At 44.4% G+C, this 24,565-nt stretch overlaps 1 protein-coding gene across 1 annotated transcript in view; it reads right to left on the bottom strand.

Annotated features, from left to right (window-relative positions):
* Positions 1 to 24,565, bottom strand: part of TTC28 (tetratricopeptide repeat domain 28) — a 560,959-nt gene that overhangs the window by 132,257 nt on the left and 404,137 nt on the right. The window contains exon 6 of the mRNA XM_045826718.1: positions 20,827 to 21,334. Coding sequence (XP_045682674.1) covers positions 20,827 to 21,334 — 508 coding nt within the window. The remainder of the gene's footprint in view (positions 1 to 20,826; positions 21,335 to 24,565) is intronic.

The raw sequence follows: 24,565 nt of genomic DNA, 5'->3' as shown, positions 1-24,565 counted from the left end.
CCTTCCCACCACAGTGGTCAGGGAGCCTGCCCACGGGCCTGGGTCTGACCCTGACTTCATGGGTGAATTCCCCGCCCATCAGGCCCAGAGGGTCTGCCCTGACTCTCTGCTGGGCTGTCAGTGGGGTCAGAATCAAGCACTGCGAAGATACTGCGAGTTACGGCGATGGCCGTGATGACTGAGTGCTTCAGATTCAGGGGCTCCTATGGCTGGAAGTCTTGCCAGGGCTGAGCTGTGTGCCGGGCTGCTCCCTGAGAGGAAGCCTGATGTAAAACAGACACAGCTTTGAGGCTGATGTGTCTCTGAATCGCTCTCCAGAGCAGCTAGTGGCTCTAGAACTAATAAGATCCCAGCAGACTCTTTCGCCAAAGAAGCTTGAACATTAGTGGGAACCGACAGCGACGCTGTCCACATCGATCCCGGCCAGCTCAGAGTCTCTGGAACACGCCCCGCCAGAAACTCTAACTGCGGGACTCTTCTGTCACTTCCCACTAAGGTCAGCCCACATTCATGCCACCCACCGTCCCGTTTAAAGTTCCAAGAAGTTAAGATCTGTTAAAATTGACTTCTAAACTCCCCAAAAGAACTTTAAGGGACTATAGGCATTTAACATAGCTAAGTTATCCATGGGCCTGGACTCTCTAGAAATGACTAAACTTCTTTTCAATAAAGACAAATATTAATGTAATGTGTAACTAAGTATAATTAATTTTATAATTCCCTTGGATATTTATTCCTATAATAAATTCAAAAATCAGAAATAAGTATTTTTTCAGATCAGGTTCTTGAACCTTGAATTTTTACTTGGAAAAATACAGTTATTGTAAATATTGTAAACTCTAGGCTAACCAGCATGGGTCAGAAAATATAAGCTGTACTTAATTTTTAAATGCAAAGGAAGAAAGGAGGAGGAGGAGAAATATCAGTAAATACACTCCTGCGAGGAAGGTTTTATTCACTGCACTTGACCATGACGAGACCGGTCCCGAGAGGTCCAATGGCAAGTCAATAGCCGGGAAGGAAGTCCAGGCGGAGTCTGGCTCTCGCTGAAGCGCACGCTGCGCCTCGTCCAGGCCCCGGTCCGCCCCAACATCACCTCCTCACAGAGGACACCGACCTCGGAAGAGGACATCACTTCCTCGACCTCGACACCGGGAACAAACCAGCCGGCGCTCTCACCCCCTTCTTCCTCTCCATCCACTCGCTGTCCTTTCCACCTTCTCCCTGGCTTTAGTGGTTTAAAAACATGCCTCCCGTACTAGAGCGAAAGCCAGGTGGGGATTTTCTGTTCTCCACTTTGTCTCTGATGCCTAGAGTGGTACCTGAGTCATGGAGCTCATTCAATATTCAGTAAACAAATGAATAAAACATCACGGGGGATGGGGGGATGGTAAGAAAGCAGATACATACATACATGTATCAAACATACACACACATTCTTCTTCATAATTCTTTCCATGACCCGAGGGGTATGATCATAGAGTAATGGTTCAAATCCGTTGTGGAGACAAGTCATCAATATTTTCACTAAGAGGAAGGAGCAGTGTGTCCCGGAGATCGGAGGCCACCCTTCCAACTGTGGAAGCGTGCCCTGGTCCGCACTGTACTTGTGTCCTTTCTAACAGCTCTGTTACAAGAAGCAACACACAGGACTCTTCATGAAGAGTCCGAGAATTTGGTAAAATGGTTTTATCTTATTTTTGCTATTCTAAGGACAATTTAATACCAGGCAAACCTCCCAGATCCTTCATACAGTTAATTCCACAACCACTAACCCTCCTCTGACTCACCAACAAAACCCACATCAACATGAGAGCGATGGGTCCATTTATTACACCACAGCAGTCTCTTTAGTACTTCTAAAGTAACTGCGATTTTTAGTCATTTAAATAACTTTGCATTTAAAGTAGGCTCTACTTCCAGGCCTCTCTGAGATAGTTGGGAGAGATAGCTAATAATTCGTTTCAACGAAGAGGAATTAAACAGGTCGTGGAGCTTCTGAGTCACCTTGGGTTATGTGAGACTTACCACTCACTATATCATCAAGCACTCACCCCAGGAAGGAGAAACTTAACAAAGAGAGGGATGCCTCCAAGGGCACATCATTAGAGCACATCCCTGCTTTATCCAGACAGAATCGGTGTCCAACAAATGCTGATCCATCAGTCATGTACACCTTTCATACGACAGACACTCTGAAACCTGAAGCACATGCTAATATTCAGCAACGCGGCCTAGAGAGGAGGGAACCGTGTCTGCGGGAGGAGGAAGGATGCGGGCGAATGTGCTCTTCCCCTTGACGCCCGTAAGCACAATACTGTCACATAGACCCATTCTGTGTTTTTATAATTACCCTGATTCTTTTCTTTTGTCAGAATTCATTCCCAGTAACAGCTTGAACAATGTAGCAATCCTGCTCTGAAATGACTTATAAACCACAGACACAAATATTTGGGCCAAGAATGTGGAATCCATTGCTGTCACATTCCATTATTTCTGGTGGAGCAATTCACTAACATTTTGGAATCTAGATCATAAATTATGCAGAGCCTCAGCAAAAGAGCTGAGGACACAAACTGCTGTAATAAAATTCCTGTTACTAGAGCTATAAAAACAGAACAAAGGAAAGGCAAAGAAGAAAAATCAGAGTTGGACTTTTCTGACATTCCTCGTCCACCACTGCCATTGGCTTCACAAAATGAATATTAACATCCAGGGAACCATCAGACAAGCCAAAAATGATGTGAGGGGCATACTGTCATTCATAAACACTCCCACCACCACGAGATTCCCCAGAATAATGGGAGCTTTTGAAGAAAGCTTGAATGCTGACATAAATTACAGTGCCTAACTGTGCAACACAGCCATCTGTACATTTTTCATGACTCTCGAGGAGCATGAAATGTCCAACCGTAGCACACGGCAGTGGTCAAATCTTCTGTATGGATGCATTATAAAGTGGCAGAGGGAGAAAGAGCTCCGCGTCACCCTGTCATGGAATAAGTCATTTCTCCTCTCTGTGGAAAATGAATTAATGGCAGAGCTGGAACCAAAACCCCCATCTCTTGAGGCCTATGCCACTGAGTTCTGTACTGCAGAATGATACCTCGAGCATGGTATGTATGAAAATCATTTGATGGACAGATGGATAGAAGAATGGGTGGACAGATGAACAGATAAATGGAAAAAATTAATGAAATAATAAAACCATCTCCTGTGGGTCAATGCTCATAGTCAGAAAAGGTCAAAGTGAACATATCACTGAAATGCTTTAGAAATAAAATAAAGAACTGAAAAGCCAGATGGTTCATGCTTAGCAACCATTCCCACTTGGACTTCAAGAATTCTTTCAAGTATAATTTTGTGCTGGGGAGCACTGATATATACATATGACATACGAAGAAATAATGAATGTGAGAAAAAACACAAGTGAACACGTTTCTTAAACAGGGCTCTGTTGTTTGGCAACATCTAGTATGGCTGCCTCCTTCAAGGGAAGACAGAGAAGGTGGAGGGGGAGGCCCCGGCACAGGGAGGGACTGAAAGTCAGGCATGTGCTTTACCAGCACCCACTGCTTCTGCAATTGTTACAAACATATTTAGAAGAAAACAAAATGCTTTTCATGATCACAAAGAAGGTCTAAAATGCTAAAACAGGAAAAAGGGGCTCCATGCAAGTTAAAACCATATAAGGGAAGAAAGTTATTTTTTCACCAGCATGGAAGGAAACTTTTCTTCTAGCAAATCCCACAGCAAAATGGAACTAGGTCCAATCGTCTGTCCAGGTCAGAAATCTTCAAGTTTTCTGCAAAGAAGAACTACGCACTTTTCATTTCCCCAGAGCCTCGATGTCACTCGGAGCAGGAGGGAAAGGGAGTCCAGAAGGAGGAAGGGAAAGAGCCCAGTGGTGCCAGCAGTGCCCCGAGGCAGAGGGAGGTCTCGGGGCAACACCAGCCGCAGCTTCTGGAGCCCAGACTGTGCACCAGCATCGCACAAAGCGCTTCTCATACACTGTCTCCTTTGATCCTCAGAAGAGCTGCAGCCCCTACGCCCACCCCAGACATTCTAGTCTTACCTCTGGTTTACAGATGAGGAAACTGAAGCTCGAAGAGCTGATATAACTTCCCCAAGGCCACACAGCTCGTAAACGGTAGAGCTACAATTCACATCCAGGCCTATGTGGCACCCAGGCTCAGGTTTTTCTGCGTCCTGGTTGCCAGAGTCCCTCTCCTCTGAGAATCCTAGGAAGCTGTGGCTTTACCAGGCTGAACAGTGGAAGATGATTTGGAAATCTCCCAGGAGTACCTTCAGGTTCTTTCAACACTATGAGATCGCTCGTCAGAATTTCAAAAACCTGGGTTTACCGTTACAAAAATGACTGGAAGTTGGTCTTTCTTCGGTAAAAACCTTCTGGAAAGTCAACATTGCTGTGCCATGATCATCCCTTACTCAAGTCTGCATTCTAACTCCCACCTAATTGAGATGAGTGGAGACATCTGTAAGCTTATTTTAAAAGAGACAAATCTCTTGGAGCATAATGACAGCAGGACCATTTACTGAGTGCTTGCTATGTGCTAAGCACTACTCATCAATTCATGCAGCACTGAAGATTAACAAGCAGAGAGCAAAGCACTGAGAATATAAATGCACCAGATGGGGAGCCTACAGCTTCTCCAGGGCTTGCAGGCTAGAGGCAGAGACAGACAAGCAAGACGGCCATGCAAGGGTAATAGGAAGCGTGCTCCCTGCCTGTCAGGCACAGAGCAGTACAGGGGCGCAGAAGAGCACTGATGTGGATGGACGTGAGAAAGCTTCTTAAAGAGCTAGCGTCTCCTTACAACACCTGAGGATGGAGTCTGAGGATCAGAAGAGCTAATATTGTACATTATATGCGGCTGTGAGGGGCTGGGCGACTGTTTGCCTCACTTCAAACCCCATCACTTGCTGTAGCCTCACAGGAAAACATCCTCCTTAAAGTTTCTGCCACAGGAGAAATCTCACAGGGGAAAAACTAAACAACAACAACAGCAACAACAAACACACACACACACTAGCTTCTTGGTTCTCAGTGGAGTCACATTGATGTGACTCTTATTTGTTTAGGACCTAATGGTCATCAAAGCATTTCACATTCACATTCTCATTTTGATGAGAATAACCATCTTTTAAAGAACAAATAAACACATTACAAGGCTGTTTAAAATTGTTTTGCACATCAAAAACCTGAGGCCTAGGAGAAGGAAGCTACTTGTGAAAGGTGAGGTTCAGTGCTCGGTGTGGGGCCCCTGGGTGTCTACGCCCCAGCCCAGCCATCCCGGAAGCACAGGACATCAGCCGCTCGTGTCTGCTGGAGTTCTTTCCTTCTCGGTGTCCAAACCTGACTGCCTTCTCCCACAAACCAGGGGACAGTGGTGACAGAGGTAGAATCTGGGATGAGTTCTCTTCAGTCAAAGCTTTGGCTATGTTTTGTGGGTCTCTCTCTTCTGAAATGTTTCTCGTCAGAAGCATGTCATCAATGATAACAGAGTTCGTCAGTAAGAGATAAAGAGATCAGAGGTCGGAGCGATGTCACCACAGTGGAGGCGTGGGAGACCCCGACTTCTGTCCCTCACAAAGATCAGCAAGTAGACAGCTACCCATGAACAAAAACAGCTTGGGGAGAGTTCCAGAATCTACTAAAGACACTTCAGCAAAACACTGGAACAAAACCCCTGAGAATAATCACACAACAAGGGAAGGAAGGACAGTTTCACTTTGCCTGCATCATTCCCATTCCCCAAGCCGACTCTGTTCAATGCCAAGAGGGAACTCTCCAGCTAGAAAGATTTCCCTGCGCCGAGAAAGGAAGAGCAGAGTGAGTAACTAGCCTCCGCCAGGCTTTTGGTGCTGATATAAAACTATGATGAGGATTAAAATACTTTTGAGCATTTATTATATTCCAGGTATTATTCTTGGGACTTTACACACAACTCACTGAATCCTCACAGTTAGCTTACTGTACGATGTCCTTGTCACAGACAAGAATACTGAGGCAGGCAGCAACTAAGCACTTTGTGCAAGGTCACAAAGCCTGCAAATGGCATTGCTGAGGTCCAATGCCAGGCCATCTGATCTAGCAGTCGGGGTCTTCTCATGTGTGTTACATGTATGGTGGCTCCACGTTCTATGTCCTGGTGGTGCCTGGAACTCTCCTAGTGGTAAATTACATGACACAGTCACCACAGTTGAATAACACTGTGAAAGCCCATAACACTCGTAGCGATGGGCAGCCATTTGTGAACGGGACTTCTCAGTGATCCAAATGGAAAGAAATCAGCACACAGTGTGAGTGGTTCCTACGGAACCAGGAGAAGAAAGAACAGTCCAACAGGACTCTATGCAAAATGCCACAGCCCTGGAGGACAGAAAGATCTTGAATGAGTTCAGTGAGGGGCTTAACAAGTAGGTGCTTCTAATTCCCTTTGTCACCCACAGAGCAGTGCGAGTTCTTCACTGATGACAAAGAAAATGTCTTTCTCCATCAGGCATGTAAGAAGTACGAGGAGTCGTCAAGGCAGACATGCCAGCTCGCCGGATGGTGCCGCGAACTGGAGAACACCATCTGTTTTGTTAAGGTTGACAGTCTGAAATTCCTGGTTAAACTCCAGATCTCCTTGTTGTGAAGGGCTTGATAACTTTTAGTCATTACCTTCTGCTTACTGAGTCACAGAGCATATTATATCTCCCTCCAGGGCGCTCCAACAGCTGGGCCATGTTATAAGCTGTCTTTGTCTTATTTGGTATTAGATAATGGATTTGATGGGACCCTCCATTTGAATCGGGAAAACATAATTACAGAATTGCTGTTGCTTCAAATAAGTGGCCAACTCTGACACGCTGGCTCAGGAACACAAATCTGTTAACTTTTTGCCACCGGGCCTGTTCTGATGAGGTCTTCCTTCACACGCACATTGGACACATAACAACAAAGCATTTACTTCACTTTTTAATTGTTCTTGGAACCATTTTAAATGGCACTAATGCAATTTTTAAGAGAAAATGAAAGCACTCACTTCCCAGAGTGACTTAACTCTTCAAAGGAGGGCAGAAAGGAGCACTTTTTGAAATCCATTGAAAACTGAGAGCCGGTATTCAGGAGCTAACAGAGCTGTTTGAAAGTCAAGTGGGGACAGGCTGAGTCAGCAATGCCAACTGAAAGTTGCATTCTGGCTTTAATCCAATTCAACAAATGTGTTTTCTGCTGTGTCAGAGAGCCTGAAGAAGATTTTCTGGAACAACATGCTTAAAATGATTCTCAGTGAAAGCTACTTTTTTAAGGTACCTTGAAATTACTAATTATGCTGAAGAGAGTCTTAAACACTTGAGCCTCTTGTGGATCTCGTGCTGGGGCAGAGGAGAGTTCCCGTCATGGGACGTAAGCAGCCCGCTGCCGCCCTGCATCCAGTCTGCACAGTGCTGATGGGCGCCAGGTAGGAAACGGGGATCGGTGAGCGACAATGGGAAGAAGCCGTGGGCAAAGGGAAATGCTCACTTCCCACTTTTTTCCAGTTACAATGTCAAATTGCCCCTGTCACTCAAAAACGGGCCAGCGCTAACCATCCTCTGCAGGAAGCGGCATGGCGCGGCCTGCAGGGCACTGGCCCCAATCAGACAGCTCCGCCACGCATGCGCTGTGGGGCCTCTGACAAGCTCGCCCCTCCGTTCTTCAGGCTTCCCGTTCCTACATGGGGAAAGCAAGCCTTATTTCTCTGAACTTTTAAATGAGCTAATGAAACACTGCCTAAGAGCCTTAACCACTATCGTGTTAGCACGCGGGAGGCATTCCATAAGTGTCATTCCTTTTCTTTTCATAATGACTCCTATGCCACTTCAAAGGTGTGCTGGAGACATCACAAAGGCCTTTTCATGTATTCTCCACAGAACCTGTTATTTGAATACCTAAAAGATGAAGCAGCCTCGGTTTCCTAAGGCTAGATGTTAAGTGCAGAGGAGAATAGACTGTTAAGTTCCTGTGCTTAAAAGAAGAAACAGTGTAAGACCCTAGTGATTTTCTTGTCCAAAAGTAATAAATATTAGGGTTCTTCAAACCTGCACAAAGGGCCTCATTTTAGCTGTGCTTTGTAAACTTCTTGGATAAAGATCCAAAAAGGTTAATATATTTTTAGTTAGCCTGCTAATCAGACTTTCTCATTTAGCTGTAGGGCAAAGAACTATGTAAAAGAAAGTGAAAAATCTACACAATTCAGTATTCCTACCACTAAACTAAAATGATATCATAGAACCTAATCACCACCTGCTGGTTTGACTATTTCTCAAGATGATTATATTTTTGGTTCATTTAAAAGGCTTTAAAAATCAAGTTTCAGCTTGCACATACAGTGTCTTTCTATGGAAAAAAAACAATAGAATTTGAGCTTTCAGAGTAGTAAAGAGTTTTAGACATCATTTACACCAATAAGAATATGAAGGTCCAACATACATTTGCAGTGACGGTGAAGGGCGAGAGTGGCAGAAAATGGCATTAATGACAAATCGGGGCCACTTCCTCAGAGAAGAGTTTTCTGACAGCCTCCCAATTAAAATTACACCTCATGTATTACTTTATGAAATCACTAAGTGCTTTTACTTCAAGAACTTGAAATGCCTGCTTTATCAAACAGCCACTGGCATAGTTTCTGGCATACAGGTTAGGTGCTCAATAAATATTTTTTGAATGTTGAGAGTTGCTGAAAAGTAAATATGCCAGGTCCAGCCACTGATAATACAATTAGAATGGTTTGTGTAACATCAATGTAACCTGGCAGCCAAGGAGAGTGGACTGGAATGCATATGTGTGACAATGACGACTTCACTGTACCAGTCAGTGGGGTTGGTCCATGTTGTCGAGCATCTTTATTCTGAGAACTCAGTTCTGCTGCCACTATCTAGCTGGAGATAGTGTCAGACCTCATAGGTAAGAGCTCAGTCCCATAAGTCCTCACCCACTCTACTGCACCCCCATCCCAGGGCTAGTTGCAAGGTCAGGTTATCAACTGTACTCCTGACCCACTGGCCACAGGTTGGAGATTCCCACAACCTCCTCTTCAGGTTCAATTGCTTGCTAGAGCAGCTCACAGAACTCAGGGAGACACATTTACCAGTGCATTGAAGGGTATGTATAAGGGATACAGGCGCCCAGCCAGAAGCAGAAACACTCAGGGCGAGGTCTGGAAGGGTCCTGCATGCAGGAGCTGCTGTCTCCCTCCTCCAGTCTGAGCGCGTTCACTAATCTGGGAGTTCTCCCAACCCCCCCAATTATGGGGTTTTGCGGAGGCTTCCTCAGGCAGGCAAGATCAATCATTGACTCCACTTCCGGCTTCTCTCCCCTCTCTGGAGCGTGGGGGTGGGAGCTGAAAACGCTAAGCTTCTGATCGTGGCTTGGTCTTTCTGGTGAGCAGCCCCCATCCAGGAGCCTTTAGAACAGGGGTGTCAAGCTCATTTTCCCTGGGGGCCACATCAGCCTCGCATTTACCTTCAAAGAAGTGAAATAATTGTAGGACCGTATAAATGTAACTACTCCTTAACTGTTAAGGAGTTGAAATTACATTCAGCCTTTTGAAGGCAACCACAAGGCTGACGGTGGCCCCCCGTGAAAATGAGTTTAACACCCCTGCTTTAGAATAAAAGATTTAGGAGCTCTGTGTCAGGGGGAACAGGGTTGGGGAGAAGGGGAATGGGAGGGATGGAGGGAATTGGGCAGAGACATCATATTTTTTCTATTATTTCACACAAGGCCAAGGATTTTGGACTTCATCCTGAAGGTAATGGGGAACCAGTGCAGGGTTTTAAGTATAGAAATGATACAATAAGATTGAGCACTTGGGGGTTTCAAGAGGTTCACCATGGAAGCCATGTGGAAAATGAACTGGAGGAGAAGCTGGGAGAACAGTGTAGAGGGAGCTGTTGCAATGACCAAGGCAAGAGAATGATGGGAAACTGAAAACACAGCCCTACAGCTATATTACTGCCTGCTGGGAGCGGCACATTTTCAGGACTTCTGATCAACTAGCCCTGGGGTGGGAGGGAAGGAGGCAGGGATTGCAGGATAACTGAGATTTCTAGGTTGTGCACTGAGGTTGTGTCGCCCTTCTCGGAAACCGGGAATATACCATGTGAAATCACAGGCTTGGAGGAGGGCCGATGGGGACAGATGGGGATGTACAGGGAAAGGATTACACAGCTGTCTCTGCCAGAATGAGTTCTGCATGTGTGGAGTTGGTTTATGGTGGTGAAAGGCACGGGCATGGACAGGATCGAGAAAGGCATACCCTTCCAATTTTACTCTGCCCTGCAGTAAAAGGTCCTTCTAAAAGTAAGCCTTTAATAACATATAGTCAGAAAGATATAAAATCTTAAGCATATTATTTTTCACAAAGTGAGCACAGCCATGTGACTGTCTCACTCAGATCAGGAGGTAGGATATTACCAGAGTCCCTATAATGTATTCACCGTCAAAGGCGTTTACTGTCGCAGTCCCGGTGGTGGCTTACAGACCTGGAACCTTCACCTGTAACGACAAGCTCTCTTTAACAGAATTTGCTGTAAAGGAGAGCCACAGGGGCAACCTGAACAATCACTTGGCTGTATCTGCTCCAAATGTCTATCTAAGAGACCCCATTCTACTGCTCCACATTTCCTGCTATTTTGATTTTCTCAAGAAATCAGTCAAAAGTAAATTCCTCCAAAGTCGCCCCACAACAGATGGATTTCTTAGGAACAAACATGAGTTTAAAGGCAGAGCCAAATGATTCCAGAAGAAAGACCCCAAAGCTCATAACAGTCACATGGCATAGGCCCAGGATGCAGTGTCCAGCACAGATGGTAGGACCCAGGGTCACATCTGCACCACCATGGCTGGCAAAGCAAAGGGCTACACGGGAGCTGCTACAGATGGAAAGACCTAGGTGGAGGCAGGTGTGGGAGGTGCCAGTGCCAGGTGTGGGAGGCAGGAGCCAGTGATTAACATCACTGAGAGGCTCCCCTGCTCGCTGCATGGTGCCAGGCAGCGCTGCTCACAGAAATCAACCAGAAAAAAGAAGGCTCAAGGCCGGGTGAATGCCAACGTGGCCGCACCCCTGGCAGGCAGCGTCCGCCTCGGTCTGGGAACAGAGAGCTGTGTTCAGAAACCGATACTCTTCAGAGTCATCACTCAGGTGTTCCTTTCTGAGGTCCTAACAGAAGTGTTATCAATGCTCAGGACGGGGCTGCCTAATGGGAAATGCCCCCATGGGGGCTTTTGACTCATAAACCTATTCAGCCTCACATGTTCATAATCATTTGTGTAAAGAAGAAAAAACCTCCAAGCACTAATTAGAAAGATAGAACTGTTGTATTTTCCTCCTGATCACCTTATCTTTTTTATTCAGTTCTTGAAGACTCAGCTATTAAAGGAAATTAAGTAATTCATCAAGCCCATTTCAATTACCTGCTGCTGATAACATCAGATTACAATTAGCATCTACAAATGAACCAAGTGCCAACTGCCAAGCTGAAACATAAGCTAATTTACTGCTAGACGCTGCCTGCTGGAGACAGAACTCTGGGACCTGGCAGCAAGCACCCACTTCATTATTCCAACAACGCCGTGGCAGCCTCTCCTGCAACAGTCCAAAGTGCAGCTCTGACCAAGATTTACTGCCCCGTCTGCTCCTTCTCACATGTTTACGGACGCGCTCTATCTGTAAGCAAATCACAGCTCCTTTAGCACAGCAATGTCTACACAAGCAGGGGAGCAAATCTTGACCTAAGAGAGTAAATATTATTGATATTTATTAGGCACTGATGGGTGTGGGCCACAGCACAGGATGTACATGTCATAACCTTAATGTGGGTCTGAATCATTTTTTGCGGTCCTCTGGTGCTCCATCAGAAAACTCTCCTGCTTGGGTTGATGCTCTCCATGTCTCATTTCCTTCAAACAAGGGAAGCACATGGTGGTTACTTTGTTTTAGATGTCTAGAAAAATCTGTTTCAGGGTCTGGGACACTTTTTTTTTTGTATTTACATTTTCCCTTTTCATGACCCTTAATAGGAACTGCTCTGAATGAAAAGCTGGTATGTGCGGTTTGGCTTTCTATATTATGGACATTATTAAACTTTGACAATCTGTATAGTCTCGTTTATGCTTCTCAAGCAGAAGAACTAACTGTTCAATAAATGTGTAGGGTTCAGAGGGGTCCTGTGGGCTGTAGGAGAAGAGAGCACACAGACCTAGGTTTGGGTATGCATTTGAGACAAATTCTATGCCTACCACATAGCTTTGTAATGAGGAAAAAATGTATGGAAAGTGTCTAGCTCAGGGCAAGTGAACAACAGACTCTCTAGGAAAGAAGAAAAGGGTTGTTTCCTCCTGATAGAACCTGTACTTCTCTGGGAACATCTGCTGTCTTATTATACCGGAGCGTGAGCAGGGCCGCTGCTTCAAGGTGACCTATAACCCCTTCCAGGCCCTCCTCTTTGTCATCTTCCCATGTATGCTTGGGGGAGGGGAAGAAGAGTAGGGGGCGGGGAGGTGCAGGACCAGAAGCGTCTTCTTCGGCTTTTAGCCGTGGGCCAGGTAATACGGGCTCCCACGGGAACCCACTGCTCTAGTGGGAACGTGCCACCAAGGAAGAACCATGGGCAGGGGACACAGATGTGCATGTAGCCTCCACTCTGCCTCTCCCTCTATAACCTTGGGTGAGTCACAAACATTCGTTAACTCTGAGTCCTCATCTGTGGAAAAGAATAATGACAGTTTACCTCACAGGGCTCTTAGAAAAAGAAACAAGCATGCAAAACACAAACATAATGGAATTATATTGCTCTACCAAGACTTTCTACGTGAGGTCTCACAGACCCTTTTGACATCTTGAGTAGTTATTTTAAACATGCCCCTGTTAATCACACTGTGAATTTCCATAGAAACCCCCCCAATTAAATGTAACCCCCCCAAGTAAGTGTAAATCAGTAACTACCCTAACATTTTACCTATAAAGCTAAGCCTCTCTCTACCTAAGAAAACCCAGTAAGTTAAAACTGAAATGGGAAAAACAGATAAAAGGGAGTAATTGACATATTTTAGAGTTGTTTTTTCCCTACAAAAGAAACTTATTAAGAGATTTTTCATCTGGCCGGGTTGCTCAGTGGGCTAGAGCGTCACCCTGAGGCACAAGGTTCGGGCTCAGTCCACAGGGCCAGGGCGCAGGCAGGACACACCGGACGGGCGTGAACAAGCGAACAAGCAGGCAACCGCAAGTGCTCTCTCTGCCCCCACCCCGCTTCCTCTCTCTCTCTCTCTCTCTTTCTCTCTCTCTCTCTCTCTCTCAAATCAATAAAAATGTTAAAAACCTTTTAAAAAATAAAGATTTTTTATAGGATAGTTTTACAACATGTTTATAGTAATAATTTAATTTACTTACAAAATCTACTTAGGAATAATATATAAAACGTGGGTATATCATGTGGAGAATATGTAATATTGTTCCACCTTTACTTGAGAATTCAAAATTTTCTCATTCAGATTGGCAGAATTTAATTTTTAATACAACTTTTAGAAAAGTTCCTTGGTTGACATTTCCCAAGCCCCACACCCAGAACTGCTGAGAGCCGCCACACCCGGTGCACCGTGAACGTTAGGAGCCGTGAACACCCACCAGGCTCCGGGACGGTTTGAAAACGGGGGAAGAAGCCAAGCATCGTTTGTGAAATATTAAGGAGTCTTATGCCAGGGGTCTCTTAAGGCTAACTGGATCAGGTTTTTTAACCTATCTGATTTTCTCATATGTAAAATTAATTAATACTCTTGATCTCATAGGCTTACAGAGAGGATTAGCTATGAAAATAAGTGTAAATACTTATTTGGCACAGAATTGGCACAGAATAGGTCTCACATGCTTGTTAAATGGAACACCTGTAAGCTGCATAAGGGCAGGAACTATGTCAGTTTTATTTGGTAAATGGTAGCATAGTGCCTATCACATAACTAATGTTCAGTCAATATTTGATCAAAAGATGAATAAGTGAACAAATGAATTAATGAATGCTAGTCCCAATCCCTTCTCTCCCAAATAAGTTACTTTCTAGATATGTCTTTTTTACAGCTATTTTTAAAATTTCAATTATTTCCCACAGGTGAATTATTAGCTATTTGACCCCAGACCTTGGTGGGAAGCACTTCCCATTTCTCATATCTGACCCGACACTAGAAACAGACTCGCCCTGACACTGTTGTACACGTGGGAGGTGCTCCTTCATCCAGAGCGGGGGTGGGGGTGAGAGGGGGAGGGGGAAGAAAAGGAGAAGGAGAAAAACAATGAAAGAAATGAAAAAAAGGGAAAAGAAAGGGAAGAGAGGGGAGGGGAAGGCAGGGGAGGACAGGGGAGAGTTGGGGGAGAGGCGGGGAGGGGAGAAGAGGAAAGAAACTAGCCATCCTTCTAATTGTCTCCCTTTTCACTTTCCTAATTGCAGTTTATCTCAAAGTAAGATGAGAGGCAATTCTGTCTGGCTCCCGAGAAAATAACAAGATTTGTGATGATCAGGGTGAGAGGACTGGAGGCTTTAATCTAGTGACTTACTCCGCAGTCTAACTGAGGTTTAACTCCCAATCGCCTAAATTAGAACCATAAAAAAAAGGCCATCAAAAAACCCCAAAAAGCAAAAAACTGAGTCCACAGAAATACTGTCATGCAACTACAGTTGATGTGAGCACAAAAGAAAAAGATGGACATTTTCCAAGCCAAAATTTACATTTTCACAAGTAAGACATGCTTAGAAAACAGCTAGGCTATTCTTTGTTGTTCATAAGACATCTAAAGAGTCTAAATCATTTCTACATGATTTACTTAAAAGGTGAGTAAATAAGTATTAGTGCATGCTGACCACCAGAGGACAAAGGCTCCTTCCCGGCTCCACGCACTGTACCCACCCCCCTCAGGTACACACAGGGAGCTCCTGCCGTCGAAACGCCTCCTCGGTGGCCCACAGCTCAGTCTCCTCGGCTTCGCTGACATGAGTGACGCGCCCTCCACATCCTGAAGCTCTCTTCCTCCTGAGCTTCCCCCCGATCTCTGGATCTCCTCTGCTCTCTGTGACCCTAAGTCTCGCTGGTGGGCTTTCCTTCCCTACATTTCCTTCCCGACATTTGTGAACAAATGTCATTAGTATGATGCCATCTTAATACTTGTTTTCAGTTCTATTTGTTCATATTACATTAAGTTAGAGAAATAAATAATGGACAGGCAGAAAATCAAACTTACCATGTGCTTCCCCAAACCAGTTCTTTCTCCCAGATTTCCTTTCTCTTCCCAAAGCCACCACTGTTTTTCTACTCACCTGGGCATGACATCTTCCTATAAGCTTTGACTCTCTCAGCCTAACCAGATAAACATTTACTGAGTAACCCACTATGTGTAAGGGTTTATGCTCAGTGATGCAGAGACTGTAGAGTAGAATGTTGTTCATACTTCTAATGATTTTAATCCAGAAGTGGTAACTATATAAATACACAAATAACCATAATTTATAGTGGAGTATAGATAGAATAAAAGAAATTTTCTCAGTGTTACTAGGGCTCAGAGAAGGTAAGAAACTTATCTTGTTATCAAACAAATGCTTCAAGTATAGTAGTGAATAGCATTTGAGATAATCCTAAAACGATGGGCAAACTTTAGACAAGCAAAACAGGACACAGAAGTCCTAAATGGAAGAAACAGCCTCAAGAAACATATTAAAGCAAGAGAGACCAACCAATGTGACGAGATCAGGGAAGATGGGAAAGTGCAGTTTCCAGTAAAGAGTATATTCAGAGGAGTAGTGGAATTAAAGAATGGAAATGACGACAGGTCTATTTTTTAATTACTTTTTTGTGATGATGGGTTTAAAGGGGAGGACTCTGGTATAATGAGGTATGCCACCTGCAGCAACGACTGCCCAGAGCATAGCTTCAGGAAGATCGGTCTTACTGACGTGTGGAATGGAGGGGACGAGGGAAGGAGGGATGGTTGTGAAGAGAACCCAAGCAGTAGGTTAATACAAGAGACTAGGCAATGAAGAGGCAAAGAAGGAAAAGAACCTTTATTTGAAAACTGTTAGAGAGTAAACTGAAAAAAAAAAAAAAGAAAGAAAGAAATCAATCATGACATTAGATTGCTAAATTAAAACAGTATGCTAGGCTGAATAATGCCATTCCCTCCTCCCCACTCCCTGCCAATATGTCCACATCCTAACCTCTGGAACTCGTGAATGTTCCTTTACATGGCAAAAAACTTTGTAGGCATGATTAAGTTAAGGATTTTGAGAGGAGGGAATTACCCCGGATTATTCCAGTGGGCCCGATATAATCACAACGGTCTTTAGAAGAGGATGCAAGAGAAGTCAGTGCAGAAGAGAAGGCGATGTGATGATGGGAGCAGAGACTGGGGCAGTGCACTCTGAACACAGAGGAAGAGGCCACAAGCCAAGGAAACAGGCAGCCGTTAGAAGCTGATTCTCCTCTAGAGCCTATGGAAGAAACAGCCTTGTTGACATCTTGACTTTATCCCAGTGAAACTGATGTCAGACTCTTGCCCCCTCCACAGAGAATAAATCTGTGTTGAGAATAAATCTGTGTTGTTTTAAGCCACTGCTTTGTGGCAATTTGTTACAGCAACAATAGACGACTAATACAGATGGCCAGAGGGGTGGGGCTGCCACCAACAGAATTAGGAAATCTAGGAGAAGCAGTTAATTTAGGGAAAAAATATTTCATGTTCAGACTCACTAATTTTGACAGGTCAGCATGAAAATCAAATGGAGTATCCACTAGGCAGTTGGAAATGAGAAAATGATGCTCAGACAGAAGGTCAGAGCTGGTGAAGAGAGACTTTGAAACAATGTACACTGAAGCAGTAACTGAAAATATGGTGATGAAAATGATAAAGAGAAATATATAAAGAAAGAACAGAAAAGAACCAAGGAACAAAACACAAGGAACAATCTGTACACGTGGGTACATTTACATAGGTTTTTGTACACATATGTTTATGCACCTAGTAAGAAGGTCTGGAAAGATTCTAGCCAAACTGTAACAGTAGTTAACTCTGAGGAGTGGGAAAGGGGACAGTAAGTGTAAGAGAAGGGAGTGGATCTCTTTTTTCTACTTTATATACTTATGAAATATAATAATTTTTTTACGAAAGTTGGTATCACTTTTGTAACTTAAAAATTGTCCATTTTAAAAAAAAAACACCAGTGAAAAAGGTACAAAAAGAGCAAGCAGCCAAGAAGAAAATTAGGACAGCATGCTCCACAGAAACTAGAAAAGGAGAGCCTTTCGAGAACAGCAAAGCATGCCAGCCGGCATGCTGATCACAGAAGTCAGCACCAGAAGGTTGCTGTCGACCTGTTTCAGGGGACAAAAGAAGCAAGTCAAATTGCAATGGGTTAAAACGAACAGGAGGAGTTCTGGTCCCGGTAACAGGAGCAGCTCATTTCAGTTCAACCCTCCTATAAACAGCAGCTGTGAAGTCTGGTGAGTGGAGAGGGGCACAGGCATGGGGGAAGCAGGGGAGGAGCTGTCTAAAGGCAAGGTAGCACAACCAGAAGCAGGGAGGCTGCAGTAGTAGGGAGGCTGGAGCTGACCATTTGAAGAAGGGAACGGCGTTGGGTAAGTTTCCCATTTTTAAAATGCCAAAGAGCATCTTTTCTTCCCCAAAAGGCAAACCCCAATTAGTATCATATGGTAAGGCTAACACTCAGGGAGAAACACACAGTCTCACTGGTTTGAAGAACCAGGGGAAAAGTCTGGGATCGGGCCACAGTAGTGAGCCTTGAATTCTGAGCATAAATTCAACCTGAATCTCTGTCTCACTCCTGAAACACGCATGTGCAAGGCACCAACTAAGCAGTTCAGTTAAAGCTAAAAGACCTGAACAGAGATTTCAGCTGCCACCCACCATGGGGAAGACTGACTTTGGAACCTGAATTCAGGCAAGTTAACTGGTAAAACAACAATTATCAACAACAACAAAATCAATGCTATTAACAGAAATATATCAGAATCCAGAACCTCTATAAAGTATCATTCACAGTATTGGATATAATCCCACATTACTGGTTGTAGGATATACACAGAAACAATAAAATGTCACTAAGAGTACAAAGGGCAATCAATGCACAACTCTGACTATACTAAACACCACTGAGTTATCTACTTCAAATGAGTAATCTCACGGTGAGTGAGTTGCGTCTCAACCATGCTGTTACAAAACAACAATATCACCAACAACGGTCAGTCTGCACGGTGTGACGCTAACAGGACCAGCACGGAATCAGCAGACAAAGTTATAAGAGCTTTTGTAATTAGTAGGCTCAGCTATGTAAAGAAAAAAATACATACATAATGAAGAAATGCATACATCTTAGCACTAAAACTGAGATTTTCACTTAGAGAACCAATTGTAAATTCTAGAACTAAAAAATACAATATATATCCTACAAATACATTCTCTGATACAATGAAATTAAATTAGAATTTGATAACAATAAATCCCCAATATTTTAAAAGTAAATAACAATTCTAAATAACACAGGGGTTAAAGGGAAATCACACGTGATTTTAGAAAATATTTTGAACTCACTGAAGGTAAAAACATAATGCATCAAAAATTATTGGATGTACCTATGGCAGTGTTTAGAGGAAATTTTATATTTTTAACTACTTGTACGAGAAAGAAGAAAGGTCTAGAATCAATGATCTAAGGTTCATCCCTGAGAAACTAGAAAGAGTAAAGAGCAAGAAGTAAGTAGCAAGAAGAAAATGATAAAAATGAGACTAGGAATAAATGAAATAGAAAACAGATAATTAATTTAAAAACTAACAAAAAGCCAGTTTTTTAAAAAGATCAAGAAAATTGATAAATAGCTAGCTAGAATGGTCCAGAAAATGGTACTGGGCAAATGGTAAATGTGCAAAAACACAAACTGCCCATAACAGAAATGCAAGTGAGCGTATTATTATATATATCCTACAGGCATTACAAGGAAACTAAGGAAATATTGTAAACAACTTTATGCCAATAAACTCAATAAATTAGATGAAATGAACAAAGTCTTTGGAAAACACAACTAACCCAAATGCTACGAGGTGATAAATAAAACCTGAATAGCCCAGTATGCGCAGGCATCTAAACCCCTGTTTCCAAGCCCTCCAATCTGCCCGTGTGCCATGGCTTGCCCTGTCTTCCTTAAATACCTAATCTAGCGTCCTTGGCCTACATTCAAAACCTTCAGGAGTTTCCGTTCGTTAGCAAAACCTTTGCCTAGTTTTCATACTGATCTTCTACCACCCTCTAGCACATTCCTGAAGTCTAATCATGCCACCATCCCTCAGACATGTCAACAACCTATTGCACCTCACATCTTCTTCCATATACCCCTCGCCATCAATGCCATCCCATTCCTGGCCAAAATCTCACCTATTCTTGAAGATCCACCTGCGTCTAATCTCCAAGAAGCTTCACGGGGTATTCCCAGCCGTCAGGGTCTCCCTTCTAGGAATTTCATGGAAACACAGTGTCCTTAACACCGTCTTGCAGGGAGGCTGCTGATGTCCTATGTATTAATCTACTATCCCACTAAAGTGTAAGCTCTTTGAGGGCAAGGCTTTTTTTTTTTAAACTTCTCTGTCTCTTAAGGGAACTATTCCAGGATTCAGCACATCATTCAATAAACAATTGATTCAATAAACACTTGGTCCACTGGATGAATACACAATGCCAAGGCTTTATTTCTATGTTTCTTACAGACTCTCCAGACTCTCATTCTGATCTCAGTACCATTGTTAGAGTCATCTCCAGGGATCTTCCAGACTTTCTCTAACAACCACATTCACAAAACATATGGTTGCAATAAGCAGAGGTGGGGAGAGGGAGGAGTAGTGGTAAAATTATATAAAGATGAGGTGCCTGGGCTAATTTTTACATTCTGCTGCTACTAGTATCTGATAAGCACACGCTAATACCAATCAGATCACTTTTTCCTTGTCCTCCTCCCGCCCTAAGTCCCTGTGGATACAGAACCAATCGTGGGGCTCTAGGCACAGGGATGAGTTCAGCTTATACTTCCAAACACATCTGTTCCTTCCGCTCATTATGAACCCACACCTGGGTACAGAGACAAGATAACAACATCTTTGAAAAAGTAGCCAGTTACTGATACTTATTGTCTCTTACTATACAAATTCACCCAAATGTATAAGTCTTAACTGTAACCAAGTACTATCAAAACAGTGACTGCAAATCTATCTTATTTCAAAAGATCTTTCAAAAAATAATTATGCATTTATACTAAACTATCAATATCATCTGTGAACACACATACTATTGAGGAAAAGCACATTTCCTGTGGGTTTAAAGTCACCAAGTAAAGCAGCCCCTTTGAACGCAACTCGTCTCAAATTCTCTTTCATTGATGAGTTCCTAACAGCTTCTCTTTCATTTAAGCCAAACATAGCTGTATATCCTCATTTCATTCCCCTTCTCTCTAATTAGATAAATCTGGTCACTCTTCTCACAGATTAAAAGGTCAGGGTGTTTTGTTTTTCCAGCATTTCAGAGTTCTAATCCTAGAGTACTATGATGACAGGCAGGATCATGTGATTTAGAGCAGACAGGCTCCAAGGAAATCTATCTGAAGGAATCATACAACACACACAATGAGGAGATTCTTTGGAATATAAATGCACAGATTTCTGGAAAAGATAGTGGGCTGCTCCAGCTATCTCCAGCCTACGGAACTGACCCTGGATCTTGCCAGCAGTTGTGTCCTTACCCAGGTTGGAAGACGCTCGTCCTTCTGCAGCCCGGTCCTTGAGGTCCTCGGCAATGCCCAGCTGCTGCTCGTGGTACTGCTTAGCCCTCTCCAAATCCTGCATGCACCTGGCAGCATGGCCCAGGCCAGCGTAGGCCCGCATCTCAATGGCCTTCTCCATCAGCTCCTGTGCCAGCTCCAGCACGTAGTTGTGGTAGGACATGGCCTTGTCGAAGTTCCTCCTGTAGTGATAGGCACTCCCCAGGTTGCTGTAGGCCCGGGCCTCTTCTCGCTTGTTGCCCAGATCCTTGGCTATCTTCAGATGCTGCTCGTGACACTGCACAGCATTCTCAAAGTCGCCCATAGCAATATACACAGCTCCCATGTTGCCAAGTTCTCGGGCTTCAGAAAGCTCATCTTTGGACTGCTTGGCGAGAAGAACACACTGTTTGTGACTGGCCAGGGCATTGGGGTAGTCTCCGATGGCCGTGTACACGTGGCCCAGGCTGCTCAGGGCTGAAGAAGCTGCCTGGAGAGAAAGGATAAGGCAGGGAAATGAAAGCACATCAGAAAATGGCTTTGGTTTGTTTCAGCAGATAAAATGTTTCAGGGATTGCCTGTGGCCATCCAACCCAATTCCTAATTTCTATCAGTTGTTGACAGACCTATGCAGAACTGAAAAAGAGCCCATCCACACAGCAAGCCCCTAATAAAAAGACAATGATATTGTAATCAGTAACTTTCAATACCTAATCTCACAGAAACATGTTCTATTCCACATAACCTTCATCTTAAACACTTATTGACATTTCTAATATTACAATATTATAGCTATGTTAATAGCTATTAACCTCTGTCGTTTAAAAAATGTTGAAGAAAACCAAAAGTAATTATAGTACAGCACAGGACCTTCCTGGGAGAGACCCACGCTCGGCCCTTTGTTCTCCAGAGCACTTATCTAGCCTTGCCTCTCCCCAAGCGGATGGACACGTTAAAGGTAAGGGACACGCTCAGAATGATGATTTGTAACTGTGTGACTCAGGACCCACTGAGGGGTCTGGTTCTCTTATCTTTGTTCCTCTAATGTCACTTCATCAGTGCTGGTTCCTGTGGAGGGCTTAGGTCCAGATGAGCCCCAGAGGAAAACAACAGGCGGTTCCAAGCTACACCTCTGAATGGGGTGGACCTCACTGGGCCTCACCACCCCTTTCCGGGCCCACACTGGACCTTCCGGCTTTGCTTTTCTTGCCAGAGGCTCTTCTGACCCAACAACGCTCTGCGCAGAAAAATGCTGTCTTAGCGGTCCCCTCACAGTGCCTGCCACGCACACCTCTCTTGTCTGAAGAAAGTACACGGACCCTTTCTGTGTTAGAAGTTTTCGTGAAAATGACTCTAAATCAGTGCCGTGAGCCAAATGGAAACAACAAAAATGATGAAGATGCCGTGCGGGTTCTAGCGTCTTAGCAAGGGCAGACAGCCCCAGACAGGCTCGTCCGCTGTCCCTAGCTCCTCTGCACGGCCACAAAGGGGCAGCTCGTGAGTCTGCCCTGCCGGTCTCTAAGTGAGAGGCTTCCTTCACAACGTGCCCACAGCTACAGCCGCGTAACCCCTTTCTTCACCTCACTCCCTCTCTTCCCTAGCATGCACACGTGGTCCTGGCGGAACACAGGATGCCCTGTCACAATCAGAGAAGTGGCCTTCACGAGGGCCTCCAGGCCAGGGAACAAACACGCAGGGGTGCTGTCCCACCACAGCATGGGTGGTTCTTGATGAGATGCATTCTATGTCTGGACACCTGAGAACATCTTTATCAATATTTTATAGATGAGTGATCCGCTACCCTATTTCTTTGCCTGTGAAACAGCTCTTGATCAAAATAACTGAGGCCATGACCATCTTTATGGTGCTTGCAAATTGTGTGTTTGCAAAGGGTTTCATATCATTTTGAGTTGCTTTTATCATTCCACAGATGTTCCAACAAAAGATTTAGGAAAAGAGAGAGGAAATACATACTTATAAATGTACTATTTTATTTCTCTTCCTGAGCGGGGGAGAGCAGAAACAATTCCACGACTGTGGCAGTGCCACAGCAGGGGGACTCTGGCAGAGGCGGTAGCGGCGCTCACCGAAGAGCATGCCGCTCAGACGTGGCCTGGCCCCCGGTTCCGCTTCGGGACCAGAGTTAGGGCTTCATGTCGGCACATTGTCCTTGGCCCGCCGCTGCTCACAGCTCCTCTCCCTGCCCAACGCCCCCCTCTTCCTCCTCTGCAGCGAGCCCAGGGACTCAGCCTCTTCCCTGTACTCCTCTGTCGGTCCTCCGCACCTCACTCTCTCGGTTGCTCTCCATGCGAGCCTGGCTAGCGAGTGGGACACAGTCTATGAACCCTCCCACAAACAAGTCTTTGCTGACCTCAAAGGAAAACACGTGGCTCTGTGACGACAGAGCTAGTGTAACTCAGAATCAGACACATTCAGTTCAAAACTGCACTGCCCTTAATTAGCTCTGCGGATCTTTGAAAGACTGAGGCTCAGAGAAGTTGAGTTTCTGGACAGACATTTCTAGGCCCAAGCCAGAAGCCTGAGTGTTTTCAAACTCGGCCATGAGCCTCTGACAAATGTGCGAACCATAAATAATTCGTATGATAATTCCAAATAATAGACCTGGTTGGAGGCAATGAGCCCTTGAACACCACAGGGGATGGATTTACAAGGCCTCGGGCAGGCACAACACCCCAGGAGGCACTGTCCCGAGGAACTTTTGGTTTATGGCAATGCCAAATGACAGCTCTGGATCTTCTGCTTCTGGGTCTTCATTTGTCTGAATTCCAGGGAGACACAGGAGCTCATTTGCTGCAGCTCTCTAAAGATAAGGAAAGGGAGTATTTGGAGCACTTCCCCGCCGGGACGTGGGGGAGAGCGGGAAGGATTAGCTCTCCCCTGGCACCCTCCCGTTACCAGGCAGTGCCGCCAGCCGGGATGCCTCATGGCAGTGTCCTGGAAACCAACGTCTCTCAAAAGGATGATATAATTTATGAACACTCATCACAGTCTCTGAAACTCAGGAGGCAGCTTGATGTATAAGAATGGAACACACAGACACAGCAAGCATGTGGTGATTGACAGAGGAAAAGGGGATGGGGGGTAGAAGAGGGTAAAGGGGGAGTAAATGACGATGGAAGGAGATTTACCTGGGGTGGGGAACACACAATACAACACACAATTGATATATTATAGAACTGCACACCTGAAACCTATATAATTTTATTAACTAATGTCACCCCAATAAATTCAGTAATAATGATAATGATAGTGATAATAATAATAATAATAATAATAATAATAATAATAATAATAATAATATAAGAATGGAACAGGATTTAGAGCCAGAGACCCTGGTTGTGTGACCCTGTTAAGTGGTTCCGCATCTTCATTTCTTACTTTCTACGTAAATCGTGCTGATAATGACAGAGCACACAGTTCCACAGGCTCAGGTGGGATTGGATAAAGCAGTGCGTGCGAGTGTCCTGAGAAAACCGCTGAGTTCTCTGTGAATGCACCGCTAAGGTGGGGATGGATGTTTTATGACTGCCAGCTGGCTGGACTGAGCTCTCTTACCATCCAGAAGCTAGTAACGGCAACTGAAAACATGTCATTATGACCAAACATCTATATTCCTATCAGTTGCCACAGGAAATAAAGTCCAGTGTTTTACAGCCCCTGGGCAAATAACCTGCGATGATATTTATCAGCTAAGTGAATT

The sequence above is a fragment of the Phyllostomus hastatus genome, unplaced genomic scaffold (assembly GCF_019186645.2).
Source record: "Phyllostomus hastatus isolate PE091 unplaced genomic scaffold, TTU_PhHast_1.1 phas_scaffold_760, whole genome shotgun sequence".
In the NCBI taxonomy this organism is placed as follows: domain Eukaryota; kingdom Metazoa; phylum Chordata; class Mammalia; order Chiroptera; family Phyllostomidae; genus Phyllostomus; species Phyllostomus hastatus.
Note: the sequence above shows the minus strand (reverse complement) of the source record. Positions and strands in the feature narration are given on the sequence as shown.